General features: G+C 47.8%; 1 protein-coding gene across 1 annotated transcript in view; it reads right to left on the minus strand.

Moving 5' to 3' along the window:
- Positions 1–13,874, minus strand: part of Trappc10 (trafficking protein particle complex subunit 10) — a 64,269-nt gene extending 50,395 nt beyond the window's left edge. The window contains exon 1 of the mRNA XM_055607151.1: positions 13,685–13,874. Coding sequence (XP_055463126.1) covers positions 13,685–13,751 — 67 coding nt within the window. The 5' untranslated portion in view covers positions 13,752–13,874. The remainder of the gene's footprint in view (positions 1–13,684) is intronic.
- Positions 13,875–14,459: the final 585 nt, after the last annotated feature.

The raw sequence follows: 14,459 nt of genomic DNA on the forward strand, positions 1-14,459 counted from the left end.
CTCACCAAGTGCTGGGACTATAGGCATGTGCCACCACACCTGGCATTCTTAGGCATTTTATGTTCAGTAGAACACATCAAAAAGCAAGGCTGTTTTGTGCATAAAATAAGTGACTAGTTTCAGGAACCCTAGCACTTAATCTGCCTGGTTGAACTGGGACCCTTCACAGAGCCTCTACAAGGGGCTATGGCTGTCACAGAGAATGAGGTTTGCCTTGGAAGCAGCTTGGTCCAGTCTCCTATTTTCTCACACCACAAAGGAGCCAAAAACTCCACATAAGCAAAGGAAGCCTGAGAAGTTCTGCCCCAACCCAATCACCTAGATCTAACAGCACTGAAATGTGCGAACACAGGGCACCCACTGGACATCCCCCACTAAGAGGAAGAAATGCACAGGACCCCAACTCAGACTGGGTACGTTACCTGTGAGCCCCTGGCCCTGGGAAGTTAGAGGTAAACAGGTACGGTTAGCAGAAAGCTGGCCTAGGAAGATACACATGCCTGGCCTCACACTGGTATTCAGCTTGCATCCTAACTTTAACAGAACCGAAAAGCCCATCTGGCTCTCCTGAAAGGACAACACGACCATAACATACATAAACTGAAAAGGAACTGTTTACTGCAGACAACTAAACTGTTATACCCAGGATCCTCTTTAAGAGAAAGCGCTCTCCTAACTGCCTTTATTGATTTTAAAGAGGAGACTGGGAATTGATGTGAGTCATTAGCATAGTTGCTTATTTTGCCATCATGAGCCGAAAACAGATCCTGAAAATTACACTGCAGTATCGACACTCCAGGGAGACAGATGCTGTATCTGGGCACCTGGAAGTGGAGGCGAGCATGTGCTGGAAAGCTGACTGCCTGGTCCTGACTGACAACATACACAGCATTTTGTCCTTCCTGTGCCTTGTGCACTAGACAGGAAAGGGAAAGGACAACTCCCCAGAAGGGCTAGTCATCAGGCATGCTGACAGGACAGTAGGTCAACACACACACCAAGCAAGGCCTAGCAGAAGCCATTACAAGTCTGCTGTGGTTTTCATCCTGTTCATTTACTTGCTAGTCATTTGAGAAATCAGTGGAGTAAGAAATCCCTATGCCATTCTCCACATGGAAACCACTGCACAGAAAGGCCTGTGAGTGCAGCATGGACAGCAACGAGCCTTCCTTTATTCTGGAGCGGACTAGCCTTTACCTGTTTTCTGATTTGGTGGTAAAGGCTATGCACCTGCCATGTACAAAGGCTTTGTCTGCACACTGGAGGATCTAACTCATGATTACATCTGACTCCCACTCCTACCAGGAAATGAGTTTTGTCTTCCCAAATCTAGATGTCTCTCAGCTCCTAACCCAGCACCTCAGGATGGAGCCTCCGTAGATGATCAGGCCTTGGGAACTGGGTTCAGTTGGAATGAAGTCTTGAGTACAGGGCCTAATCCAACCTAAGGGTGTCCTGATGAGAAGAGAAAATGTAAGCTCAAGGAGCCCCTAGGGATGTGGGCACAGAGGAATGGGCCCTTCATAAGCCAGGGGGAAAGGGCTTAGAGCCCGGCTGTCACTGGGCCTTTTGTTATGGCAACCCTAGAGCCCTCACTTTATAAGGCGACAAAGCCTTCTGACCCACTGAGGCTCTGCACTAAATGAGCAAGAACATAAATACAGGGCTGAGGAGATGGCTCAGTCTGTAAAGTGCTTGTCCCATATACACAAGGACCACAGCTCTGTCCCTAGAACCCATGTAAAAAGGCTGTCATGGTGGCACATGCTTCTAATCCCAGGCCAGGAAACAGTGGACCCTGAGGCTTACTGGCCACCTAGTCTAGACCATGAGGTCAGTTTACAGGCCAGGTAAGGGATTGTCTCAAAAACACGGTGAGTGGCTCCTGAGGAATACCTGAGGTTGACCTCTGACCTCAATGCACAGATGTACAAACTTACCAAGCATTAGCTGCACTACACACACACCTGTGCACTCACACGTGCAGACTATGAAGTTTCTCAGAACACAAACACATAGCCACTACTAGTCTTGCGTATTTCTATCAGTACTGTGGAAACGAGAGGTGCTTTCCCCAACACCTGAAGGGAAGTGTTGAAATTTTCAGAAGAATTCAATCTCTACTCACAGAGGAGGAGATTAATGGCAACATTTCCTTCTGGATTCCTGAAACAGCACAGGAGAGAAGGGAGTGTTTGGATTGGGAAGGCCTGGCTCAACACAACTCCCTCAGAGCAGCAGGCTGTGACCGGCAGGCCAGCTGCTCCTAAAACAGCTACCGAAGCACAGCTTCCAAGAATCCTGCCAGAAAACTCAGTTCTACTATCCTGACTCAGGAGGCTATGAAAAGGCCAACAGACCATTTACCATGAGGACCTACCACATTAATGTACGAAGGACATTTGAAACACTGCCATCAGCACAAGACTCCTTCCCTGCAGAGCCCAGCGCTCAGAGCTGACTACAAATACAGAGCGGAGGTGAGATGGGAGAGTACAGTAACCCTGGCTGCCGGAGCATACCTAGTCTCACAGGCAGCTACTGGGATGTGTTGGGCTGAAGCCCCTCTAAGTACAGCAGGACCAGAATAAAGGGTGGACAAAAAAGTGCTCAAACGCTCACAGTAAGGTGTGGCATGAGATGCCTAGCCCTGTAGAAGGGTGGGCACTGCCTGGGTGTGCTGCTTGAACCACCAAGAGCCTAGGGACTCAGAAAATTCCCCAGAGGGGAGGCAGAACAGTCATCTACTGATACAAGGTGCACTTGAGGCTACCCGAGAGCTCATGTTCCTGCCTGGACCATGCCAACTTAAAAATGTTCCCTAAAAGAACAGGAGGCTAATTACACTTGAGCGGGCAGAGGATGCTAGAAGCACAAGGATGGCATTTATTCTCATCAAAGCAGGTGCCACTCCAGCGACAGAGAGAGCACAGCTCACAGCTCCAAGGCCACAAGCCCAATAACAGAGGTAAGGGCTGGCAAGAGCTCCCAATCCCCGCAGTTCTGTGTCCTCCCAGCAAGGAAGGGGCGAGGAGTTTCTGAGCTCTTTGATAAGAACATTAATAACCTTTTGTAGGGGTCTGGCTCAGCATCCCTGAAACTTCAAGCCGGCCTGTGAAAGAGAGTCACTGTATAGACAGGAACTGATGTGGGGGTGGGAGGGTACTTCCCAGCAGCCCAAGGCCAAGCAGCTGGTAAGAGTCAAAAAGGCCAGGCACCACCCTCAAGAGCAGCACTTAGACCTGGGAGACTTGTATTAGGAGAAAGCTTTCCAGGAAGCTCCCCAGGACTTGCTGACACTGCCATCCCTCAGAGGGTCTGGAAATTGAACGTGGGTCATCAGGCTTACACAGTAAGCGCCTGTACCTGAGGAGCCATCTTGATGGCTCCGGTTTGTAGGTTTTTATGTCAAGGCAAACAGGAGTGTTGTGGCTGCCTAGTTGTAAATCTTGTATGTTAAGAAGAGCACCGCCAGCTTTGAGCTAAGGGGTTCCCTGCTTCTTTTCTCAGGTTCTTCCCTCATCACCCTAAAGCCTTTGTTCAAAAACCTTTTCAGCAGGGTCTAACTGCAGCTTCAAAACTGCACAATGGAAAAAGAGAAGAATCTGGCAAGTCTAGCAACATTATATAGCACCTGGCATGACCTACACTTCTTTTGGACTTTATCCCAAAACCCACCCAGAGGAGGAAAAAGACAGACTCTGGGCACAGTGGAGCTCCTCAGTCTGGGCCCACTCTCCAGGTACAGCACAGTGAACGGGAAACTGAGTGGAGAAACCAGTGGAGCCAGCAATATCTCACCCGAGAGTGAGAAATACAGAAAGTTCTTGTTCTTTTTAAAATGTTTAAGTTAATTTTAAAAATTGGGGGCATTGATATAAGCCATGGTGTGCGTGTGGAGGCCACAGGACAGCCTGCAGAAGTTAGATCTCTCCTTCCACTATGTGGTCTGAGGGATCAACCTCAAGCAAGTGCCTTTACCCACTGAACCATTTTGTCACTTTTCAAATAGTGGGATAAACCATTTCAAAAATTGCAACGAGGATGCTTAGGTAAAGGAGATGCCAGGGTAGAGGGCAGAATTCAGTTGTCCCTTAGAGTTAAGAGACTGTCCCAAAACCCCAGTGGACACCAAACTCTGCCAAAGCTCAAGTCCCTAATCTACGATGGTACAATTCTGCATACAAAACACACATTGCTCTACACACTGTAAATACTGCTAGTTGACTTCAGGCCTGATCTAATGGAAATGCTGTATATGCCTCGGTACACTTGGTTACAGATGGTGTCAAGAGCTGAGTTACAGATGCAGGTTGCTTTTTCCCCAGAAAGAATATATGGAAGGTAGAATAGCTGAGTAAATGAAGCCATGCAGTCTTGAATTTTAACTAAGACATCTCTAAAATACAGAAAGACGCCACTGAACAAGTCTGGTGACAAACTTCTGAGCCAAGGTAAGTTTGTAGGCTCCATTCCTACTGAAAAGGAAGCAGGGCTCCTTGGATGACAGTGACTGTAGATTAGAGGCAGGGAACAGTAAGCTGAACAGTCAAGAACCTGGCAAAGCTACCTGCCTCAGAAACTGAGGCTCTGACTGGTCAAAGATAAAAGTACACACACCAACGCAGTAGCAGCAGGCAGCCAAACACACCAAGCTAAAAAGAACAGTGAGCCAGCTCTGAAGACAGTTCTATGAAGGGGAAGAACCAGCACACCAAGCACAATAGATGTGCATGTAAAAATGTTTCTAACTTAAATATTCCTACTAATAAATGAGAAAAAATGTTCAAATTAGGAGCTCACCATTTTGCAACCTTTAAAGGTGAGTAGAGAGACAACAGGACATTATGTACCTGCTGAAAGGGGAATGCACCACCAGTAATGACAACTTTGCAAAAGCAAAACAAAAAGGGATAAAATTTGAGCTCTTAACTAAGGCTGATCAATGAGAACTCTGAAGGGCAGCTGAGATAGGGCTGCAAAAACTGGAAGGCAAAAGGAACAGGAGAGCAGAGGTTCTAAGAGAATCAGTTTACTTTAAAACTTCACTGGAGGGGTTAGAGAAGTGACTCAGCAGTTAAGAACACTGGCTGCTCTTCCAGAGGACCGGAGTTCAATTCCCTGCAACTACATGGTGACTCATAACCATCTATAATACGATCTGATGCTCCCTTCTGGCCTGCAGATAGAGCACGCAAATACATAAAACAAATAAATACATCTTAAAAAACAAACAAACAAACAAACAAACTTCATTTGGGAGACTGGAAAATGGCTTGGTAGTTAAAAACAGTTTGTTCTTCCATAGGACATAGGCTCAAATCCCAACACATATGAAGGCTAACAACCTTTGCAAAATTTAGTTTCGGGAGATCGATGTCTGCTTCTGGCCTCTGCCACACTGCACACATGCAGTACACAAACACACACCCAGGCAAAAGCACTCATACACATAAAACAAAATTAAAAAAACTTCATCTAGATACTAATTCAAACAAGCAGTACTTTTTAGAAAGGTAAGACACAGAGGGAGCCAGGCGTGATAGAATATACTATGATCAGCCCAGTCAGGGACAGAGGCTGGAGGATCATCAGTTTGAAGCCACCCTGGGCCACATAGCTGTCTCTAAATCTGTCTCTAAAAGACACAGTGAGTTAGAGTTCACTATCTCATATTTTTTTTTTTACTATCTCATATTTTAAAAAAATGTTTAAATACAGGTTTTGTAGCTTTGCTTTACAAAGCTTGTATCTTCTAAGATTTATTTTTTATTATTTTAGAATTTGTGTGTGTGTATATGGGTGTGTGTGTGTGCACGTACATGGGGTGGCTGTGCCTACAGAATCCAGGAGAGGGTGTTAAGCCCCCAGAGATGGAGTTATACAGTTAGTTGTGAACTACCCGACAGGGGTCCTGGGTTGTCCATTAAGCACTGAGCAGTCTTCACAGACCCTCTAAAAGGGTCTACAGCTCCGGTAAGTCACTGTCATCTTGATCAGAGAGGACTGGAGACCCAGAGGCTGGACTTAGACCAATGTATACCTTCTCCAAAGAGTGTCACTCCAGATGGAAAGGTCCTCACTGTTTTCAAGGGAAGTCATGTGAGCAGTAAGACCACTGATCCATCTCAGATGTCATACCAAGGGACTCCTCCTAAGTCCCCAAGTAATTCCTAAGGAGTCTTGACTGATCATAGTAATGAGTTTAATTTAGGGCCACTACTATGTTCTTAAACACCCAACCAGAAAATATAACAAAGAGTAAATACTTAGCAATATCCCAAAGCAAATTTCTACCAGCACTGCCCAGATTCTCATCCTGACTTGGGTCAGCCAGGACCTGATGCTTCTAAAAACTTAGAAAACATCACCCAGCAGCCACTTCACCCAACATACACGGCTCCACAGTTGTCAGGACTCTGTTCACCTGTCCAGGGTAAAATTCTGTTTTCCATTTCCACAGAAGATGTGCGAGTGCCTATCCAAGCGGTAGGCAACTAAAGACCTGCATCTTCTCCTCAAAAGAAACCTGCTCCCCTGAGCTCAGGCCCTTCTGCACACCCTTCTTGTACAGGTCCCAGCATTAGGCACCCTAACTCCTTGAGGGGCAGCCATGGCCTCCATATTTCTGGGTACTACTGAATGACTGCATAGCTCAGTATTTCCTTTACTGCATGTTTAAATCCCAACGACCATATATGCCTTTGTGGAACCCAAGCTTCTCTCTACCTCCCAGTCAACCAGACAGAAACATGCATCTTGGCCTCCATCCTTCCCTAGTCATTCTTGCTCAAGACTCCTGGGTTTACCCTCCTGTCAAGTTTGTGTCTTCTAGGGTTCAACAGTTCTAACCATGTGACATGGTGACCATGTTCACCCCTGGCACTGGGGTGAAGCCCATAAGCCTCCTGGATTAGACAATGCAGACCTTCTACCAAAATTGCTGCAAGTATGGGTCTCTTTTCATGGCCTGCCAGGAACTCCTGCCAGAGTAGTCAGCTACAGACAGGGCCACGGCTACAGGCATGCACCACCCTTGCTCAGCTCAAAGAAACTACTAAAGAAAAGATTAGTAATCCAGTCCCCCAAGATTCCGTTCATGGTTCTGCTGAGGCAGAAGGTGGCCACGCGAAGGAAGGTCATGACTGAGAGTTCAAAAAAGGAAATGTATCCCCAATGTAAGCCTGGGCAACAGCTCCATCCCACCCAAACTGAGGGAGGAAGAGAGAACAGTTCACCAAACATCAGAAGCAGCCCTATACCACAGAGCTGCTCCATCTGCACGGGAGCCATTGCACACATAGTGGCTCACCCTCACCAAACACCAGCCGACCAGGACTGTCCTCATCTGCATGCAGGAATTACCTGCCAGGAAATTGCAGCCTAACCAAAATAGAGTTCCCCCTCATTGAACAAGGACTCCTCAACAGCCCATCATCTCAGTCTTTCCTTCCATTCCTACCACTGCTCTCTTTGCCATGTGCTAAATCAGCAGTCATCAACCTGGGGACCAGGGGTCACATATCAGACATCCTGCATATCAAATATTTACATTACAATTCATAACAGTAGCAAAATTACAGTTATAAAGTAGTAAGGAAATATTTTTATGGTTGGGGCAGGGGCCCCCACAACATGAAGAACTGTACGAGGCTGCAGCATTAGGAAGGTTGAGAGCTGCTGTTAAACAAACATGGTTTGTTCTAACAAAAGACACGAGGAGCTAAGGAGATGGTTCTGTGGATAAAGTACCTGCCTTGTAAGGCTGGGCAGGGTCAAAGGTGGTTGTGGTTGGTTGCAGTGTCTCTAACAGTGCAGGATGGAAGGTGGCAGGGAATAGACAGATCCTCTGAACATAGTAGTCAGTCTATTCTAGCCAATCAGTTAACTACCCAAGACCCTCTCTCAAAAGATAAGGTATAGAAGACACCCAACACAGACATCAATCTCTCCCCTTCACATACACGTGCATTATATGTAACTGATAACAAGATGTATTATCTGGAAAATAGAATTGAGTTTTGCAACTCAACTCAATAATACAAGTGAAAATTAACAGAACACTTTGATAAACATTTCACTAAGGGCTGTATGTGTGGGGCACCTGTCATCGGGAAACTGAGGCAGGAAGAGCGCCAGTTACAGGCCAACCTGAGCTACACATAAGACACTGAAAACTGTCTCAAGACAAACAAACAAGACAGAGGAGCCTCCACCACACTGAAAAGGCAGACAACAGGCTGTCAGTGAGGATGTGGGAAGCTGTACACTGCCAAAGACGTTAAACAGTATAACCACTTTGGGAAGAGTTGGCACATTCTTAAAAAGCTAAACATAAGTGCACCAGTGACACAGCCATTCTCCTAGAATCCTCGATGTCCACACAAAGACATGCGACAGACTTACAGGAGCTAAAATGCAGAAACAATCCAAATATCTATCTACCAACTAGTGATCAAAAAATGTGACCCAGACTTGTCATAGAGAGGCACTCTACTCAGCAGTTGGTGGTCGGAATGCTGATAGCAGGATGAACTAATGCACAATGGCCATCAAAGACGCCAAAAACAGAGTATATGAAATGATCCTGTGGATTACTGGAGTTACAACTACATCTTCTGAGGGCTCTTCCAAATGCCAGGTGGGTCTCCCCAGCACAAGGCCCAGCCCACAAGCAACAGACCTCAGTTTGGTTGAGATGTTAAATGTGCCCTGACTTGCAGTAAAGACAACTTACCTAAATGCAGCTGCCAAGATCTTTCAAATATGCCCCTTAGCATACAGGTTAGCTTTGTTTTACTGGATTAGTGTATATTCCCGAGGTTAAAAGTCCAAAAAAATGCACAAGTTCAGTTTACCTAAAAGCAAGCCAAGTGGTCTCCAAGCATTTCCACACAGCGCTTAGTGTAGGGAAGGAAAAGAACATTATAGCATTAGAAGCCTCTACCTCATGGAAGTGCTAAGAGACACCCAGCAGGATGTTCCCTGAGAGAATGCGTACTCACTTATTTAATCTACTCCACGAACAGACTCAGCACCCAGTACTTGCCAAGTGCTATTCAAGGTGCCAAGAACACAGCAGTGAAGCACAGATCAAGCCCCCTAGTCATGAAGCTTTCTGCTCTAGCCTGGATTTCATGTGAAGAGAAACAATAAGCAAAGACAAAAACAAATATTTATGTTAGGAGCTCTGAGCTAAGAAAAATGGGTGAAGTCAGCGGGGTCCCAAACACAAGTGGGGTGTGGAAGGCAGAGCAGGCCTGGGGTTCAGTGACACTTGAGCAGATACCAGAGGGCAGGCAAGGAACCAGTATGTCCTAGAAGCTGGGAGCAGAGGGAGGCCGAGGACCAGAGAGTACCACAGAGACCACCAGGCCAGGGCAGGTACAGCAATACAGTGAGTGAGAGGCTAGTTGGAGGTGGGGTGGGGGTTTCCTGGGGGCTTCTGAAGGTTATTCTGTTTTGGTTTTGGTGGTGCTAGGGTAGAACTCAGGGCCTTGTACATGCTCAGCAAGCACGCACCACTGAGCCATCCCTTAGCCTTGGGAAAACTATTCTGAGAAGGTGGTGAGACAGTGGAGGAGCCTGAGCTGGAAATTGTGCGTTATGTCGTCTCTGGAAGGTTAGGTGAATACAAGGAGGCCACTGCAGAAATCCCACAAGACAGAAAGAAGGGCCTGTGATGTGGGAGCCACCATAAACGTGGGAAAGATAACTAGATGCTAGACATATTTCAAACATAATAAAGCAATATTTGCTGAGGCAGAATCAGATATAAGAGGGGAGGTAGTCAAAGTCATCAATCTGGAACTTAAAAACAAATACTCTCTTAGACCAAGCACTGTGAATAGATGGGCAACTTGTGTATGAGCAGACAGATAGGGCACGAACAGGGTAGAACAGGCAAGAAAAGGTGGGACACAGGAGAACACCTAGGGGAAACTGGGAGGAAAGAGACACAGAAAGATGCCAGAGAGACCTCGGCCTAAAGTCTCTCACCTCCTCATCTGCAGGTGGGCACAGAGCTCAGCAGGAGAAAGAAACGCTGTCAGAGATCAGCCTGTGGTGGCTCATGAAACTCCACTCACACTAAATCATGTCATTCGTGTTCAACAATAAGAACTTTCGTAGTACAGCAACCCTGCTGTGACTGCTAGGATAGACCAAAGGACTTACTAAGTGCAATAACCACATGCCATAGAAAGCTCTGATAGTCAAGGCACTGAGACCAGAAAAGGTCTAGGGAGCTCTTCTTAGCTAGCTTCTTCATCCATCTATCCTCATGTCAACGTAACTATCCATTTCACAGCTGAGGTTCCTAAAGAATAAAAATGGCCAAATGGCCCCAAAGACAAAAGTACTCCGAACTAGCACAGGGCAGAAACAGCCCACCTACAAAGCCAGGCTTGCTGTAGCAGCCCTACAATCTCAGTTACTTGAAAGGCTGAGGCAAAAGAACCCCAAATTCAGGACTAGCCTGGGCTTCTTAATGAGAAAAAGTAAAGACAGGGCTGAGTACACAGCTCCACAGCACGTGATAGGCAGGTGCGAGAGCCCGGGGTTCCATTTCCACCACTGAGGGAGGGGGCCGGTGAGTACATGGTGCCCTCTTCTTACCTGCCCTGCCTGCAGACCCCCTTACACTCTTCCTCCTGCTCAGTCACTGGTTGCTATCTGCTCCCACCTGCACCTATGTTTACTAATTTTAAGAAAAACTCACTTCATGGTTACTTTAATTTGTATTTTCAGACTGGGTAGGAAATCCAAATCTATAAACTCTCATCTACAGGGGAAAGCCCAACTCCAACTACAAAACACTGCTTGTTGATCTGCTTGTTTCTGCTGTTTTCTTTCTCCTTTCAAAATTTATAGTAGTAGATCAGTCCCTAGTGAAAGGTGATCATCTGGAGAGGACTGTTATCTATTAGATTTTTCACTGTTCCAAGGTGACCACATGTGCTATATCACAGAGGAAAGCCACAGGCTAGTGGGACGTCAGTAAAAGGAACGTGTCTCTCCTAATATATCTTGGGTCAGGAGCCTGTCTGAAGAAGAGGGGAAACTAAGCTAAAACTTAAAATGTAAACAAATGGATCAGCTGGTTTTCAGTATCACTGAGCATTTTTCACGATTAATAAATTTTATGGTAAGCATCAAATTATTCTGACTAGGCGATTCATCATCTGAGCCACTCAGCCTTCCCAACTGCCCAGCTGGCACTGTGTACATCCCTCACAGGGGCATCAGTGCTAACAGATCCTCTGCAGAGATAGCCTCTCTCCACCACAGCCCACAAGGCAGGATGTTAAGAATCTTCCAATTAAAACCTACTAAAACTTCCAGACGTTACTAAAATAACTCAGCAGCATTTTCAAGTAACAGTCTATTCTGTAGATCCCCAACCTTAGAGAACTTTCTATTCTCCCCATGCCCACAGTCTAGCACTAGTCACTGTCCAAAGGAAAAACTGAGGCTGGAAAGAAAAATCAGTCTATAAACTGCTTGCCAGGGAGGTGTTAGGATCCAAGTTTGGGTCCTTAGAGTCCATGAAAAAAGCAAGCCATGCCAGCACTGGGGAGGTAGGTACGTATAGCTCACCAGCCAGCTAGACTAGCCTAATTGGTGAGCCCCAGGTCCCAGTGAGAGAGCCTGTGTGAAAAGACAAACAAAACAACAAAAGCCAATACAGTTCCAATCACTCAACTCCTGAGACTGTTCTCTGTTCTCCACTGGTGGAAGAAACTCCACATACACCAACACACACACAATGATAAACATGAACTCTGCTTTCATCTTAAAATGAACACAGGCTGGCTAGGTAAGTGTTTGGGGAGAGCTGAAGGAAATATTTTTTTGAGTAAGATGAGACATTGTTTGGAGAGCAAACACTAAGAATTATAACACACAGTATCGAAGTGCTGTTCATCGTGAACTGGCCTTAGGGTAGAATTCTCAACTGCTTCCACTGGCTTCTCCTTGAAAACACAATATGAAGACAGAATGAGGTGGAACCAGGATGAGTGCTTGCCAAAGCTGCAGCCCCAGAAACATAAAAACACCATCAAGTGTACATCAAGTTAGAGTTTTCCAAGTGTCAAAATTTTTTATTTTAAAGAGACTGCTTTTACTTTTCTCTAAAATGACTTTATTTTCTGAAACTGATGAAGAGTTGCACCTTCCAAGTCAGGGACACCACCAACACACTTTCTTATGATGCTACCTCAAAGCCATGGAAACCCGCCACCAACACTCAAACTCCTGCAGACCTGCAGGAAGGCAGCCAGCACCCTGTAGATGTCCTGCACACAGGAAGGTAAGAAACTGAAATCACACATTCCCAAGCACTAACTGCCAGAGTAATTAACCCTTCTCCTTTAGTCACAGCCTATGCCTCAGAGTTTGGAGTTTTACCTTCAGAAGTATACTAATAAAATGCCTATGAAAGTTGAAATGGTAATGTTCAAAGCTAAGGGTCAAGGAAATGCACAGTACTTGGGGAAAAATTCTCAGTAACAGGAACACATTGAATCCAAACATGAAATGGGTGCAACTTCCCTGAGGGGATCAAGGAGCACCTGAGCAGGGTGGGGCAGCCTCCGGACCAGCTCTGCCACATCTGTCCACCTGCCTGCAGGTGCAGTCTGGCAAGGCTTTCAGTTGCCAAGCATTCTGGGGAGAAAAGGAAAACAAACAAACAAAAAACTATTGCTGAACTACGCAACTCTCCCAACTTTAAGAAAGCCACGTCCACTTCCCTGAGAAAGGTCATCTAAAGACAAAGCTATGTAAGTCTTTAAATATGAAATGTCTAGGAGGGTACAGGAGGGGCCTGGAAGGAGTATGCCCATTCATGCAAGGGCCCAAGAGAGAGAACTCAGCAGGGTGTATGAGAGTCCTTGAGAACCCCGGGCCTAGCACCAGATTTTGCAAACAGTGCTTCCTGTTTAGAAAAAGTAAATTCATAAGGTCACGCACATACTGAACTACCAACACCCAAATATCACACCTGTCGGAAAAAAACAAAACAAAACACTACACCTGTACTTTGACAGGCAGCACTGCAATCCGTCAAAATGTCAACCAGCATGTCCGCACTTCCCACGAGTCTGTAGTAGTTTGCAAAACTACTCAATTCTGAAATTATGCTTTAAAAATGAGAAGAATTTTCTTTTTCTGCAGCAGAGAAAAAAAAAATCCCTTTGTGTGTGTGGTGTGCATTAAGTGGGAGAAGGAACAAGTGCAAAAGGGGCTGACCGAGCGGGAACTCGCTGGTGGAGCGGCTCAGACGTCTCTGGAAAGTGGCTTCAGGCACAGGAAGATTGGACTGATAGAGCTGGGTTCCTGAGCGGCTTGGCCAGCCACCTGCCACTCGGGCCAGTCTGTTACCAGAGGAAGAGCACCTGCGCTCTGCGGAGAGCCGGGGCCTGCCCACCGGACTGCGGTCAGCGCGCAGCTCAGCGCGCACAAGAACCGACTCACGGGGAAGGCCGGCCCGATCCCTGCCCAGGAGCTCTGACAGCACACAGAGAGCTGGTCCGAACCGCCCAGGGCACGACCCAAAACTCGGCGTTGGCTGCACAGCGGGTCGGAGGTCACCCGCGGAAAGGTCGGAGGTCGGCTGGTGTCAGCGTAGGTGGGAGCTGCCCAGCCCAGCCGCGCCCCCCGCTCGCCCGGCCGCACTTACAGGTGACGATGGGCTTGTTCTCCATGGTGTAGACCACCGGCGGCTGTGGCTCCTCAGGGGCGTCCATGGGCGTCCGGCGTCACCGGCCCGGCCCCCCGCCCCCCATGGGCACCCGAGGCCGCGCGGGGCCCGCTGAGCCCGCGCCTCCTCGCTGCCGGCCTCCGGCAGCTCCCAGCCGGCCGCCTGCCGCCGCCGGCCGCGTCCACTTCCGGCCCGGGCGCCGCCGCGTGACCACTTCCGGGGCGCGCGACTTAAAGGGGCGGGCCTCGGCGCTGCCTGCTCCTCTACGGAAAAGGCCCTGTGCGGGCGGCGGGCGGCAAGCCGGGCGGGCGGGGCGAGAGGAGGTCGCTGTGGCTCTGTGTAGAGCAGGAGACGCTTCTTCTGCCTCGGCTCTCAGGAAGCCCGGGGGACAGCGGGTGGCGCACGTGCCTGCGCTCCGTGACCCGCGGCTTCTCACCTCCCCAGCCTCGGTGACCCTTGGCCTCGTCGTACCTGCCTAAACTGGATGACCCTCGGCCTCGCACTTGCGGGTGCTTCCTGACCCTCATCCTCGCTCCTATCCGTGCGCCCCTACCGCCACACCTTGCGGGATTCCTGCAAGGGAGCTTCCTCCTTTCCAGCCTCTTCAGGGTGCCTCGGATCTCGGGGTTTTTTTGTTTTGTTGGTTTTTTTACATCTGGGAGAGCTCAGCTGCGCAGTGCCAAACTGAGTTCCTGCTTGCTTGTTAACACCAACTTGCCAAGTGCGCTGACTGAAAGCAATGCAAGAGCGAAAG

The sequence above is a fragment of the Psammomys obesus genome, unplaced genomic scaffold, assembly GCF_907164565.1.
Source record: "Psammomys obesus unplaced genomic scaffold, mPsaObe1.curated_primary_1811, whole genome shotgun sequence".
NCBI classification, from domain to species: Eukaryota; Metazoa; Chordata; class Mammalia; order Rodentia; family Muridae; genus Psammomys; species Psammomys obesus.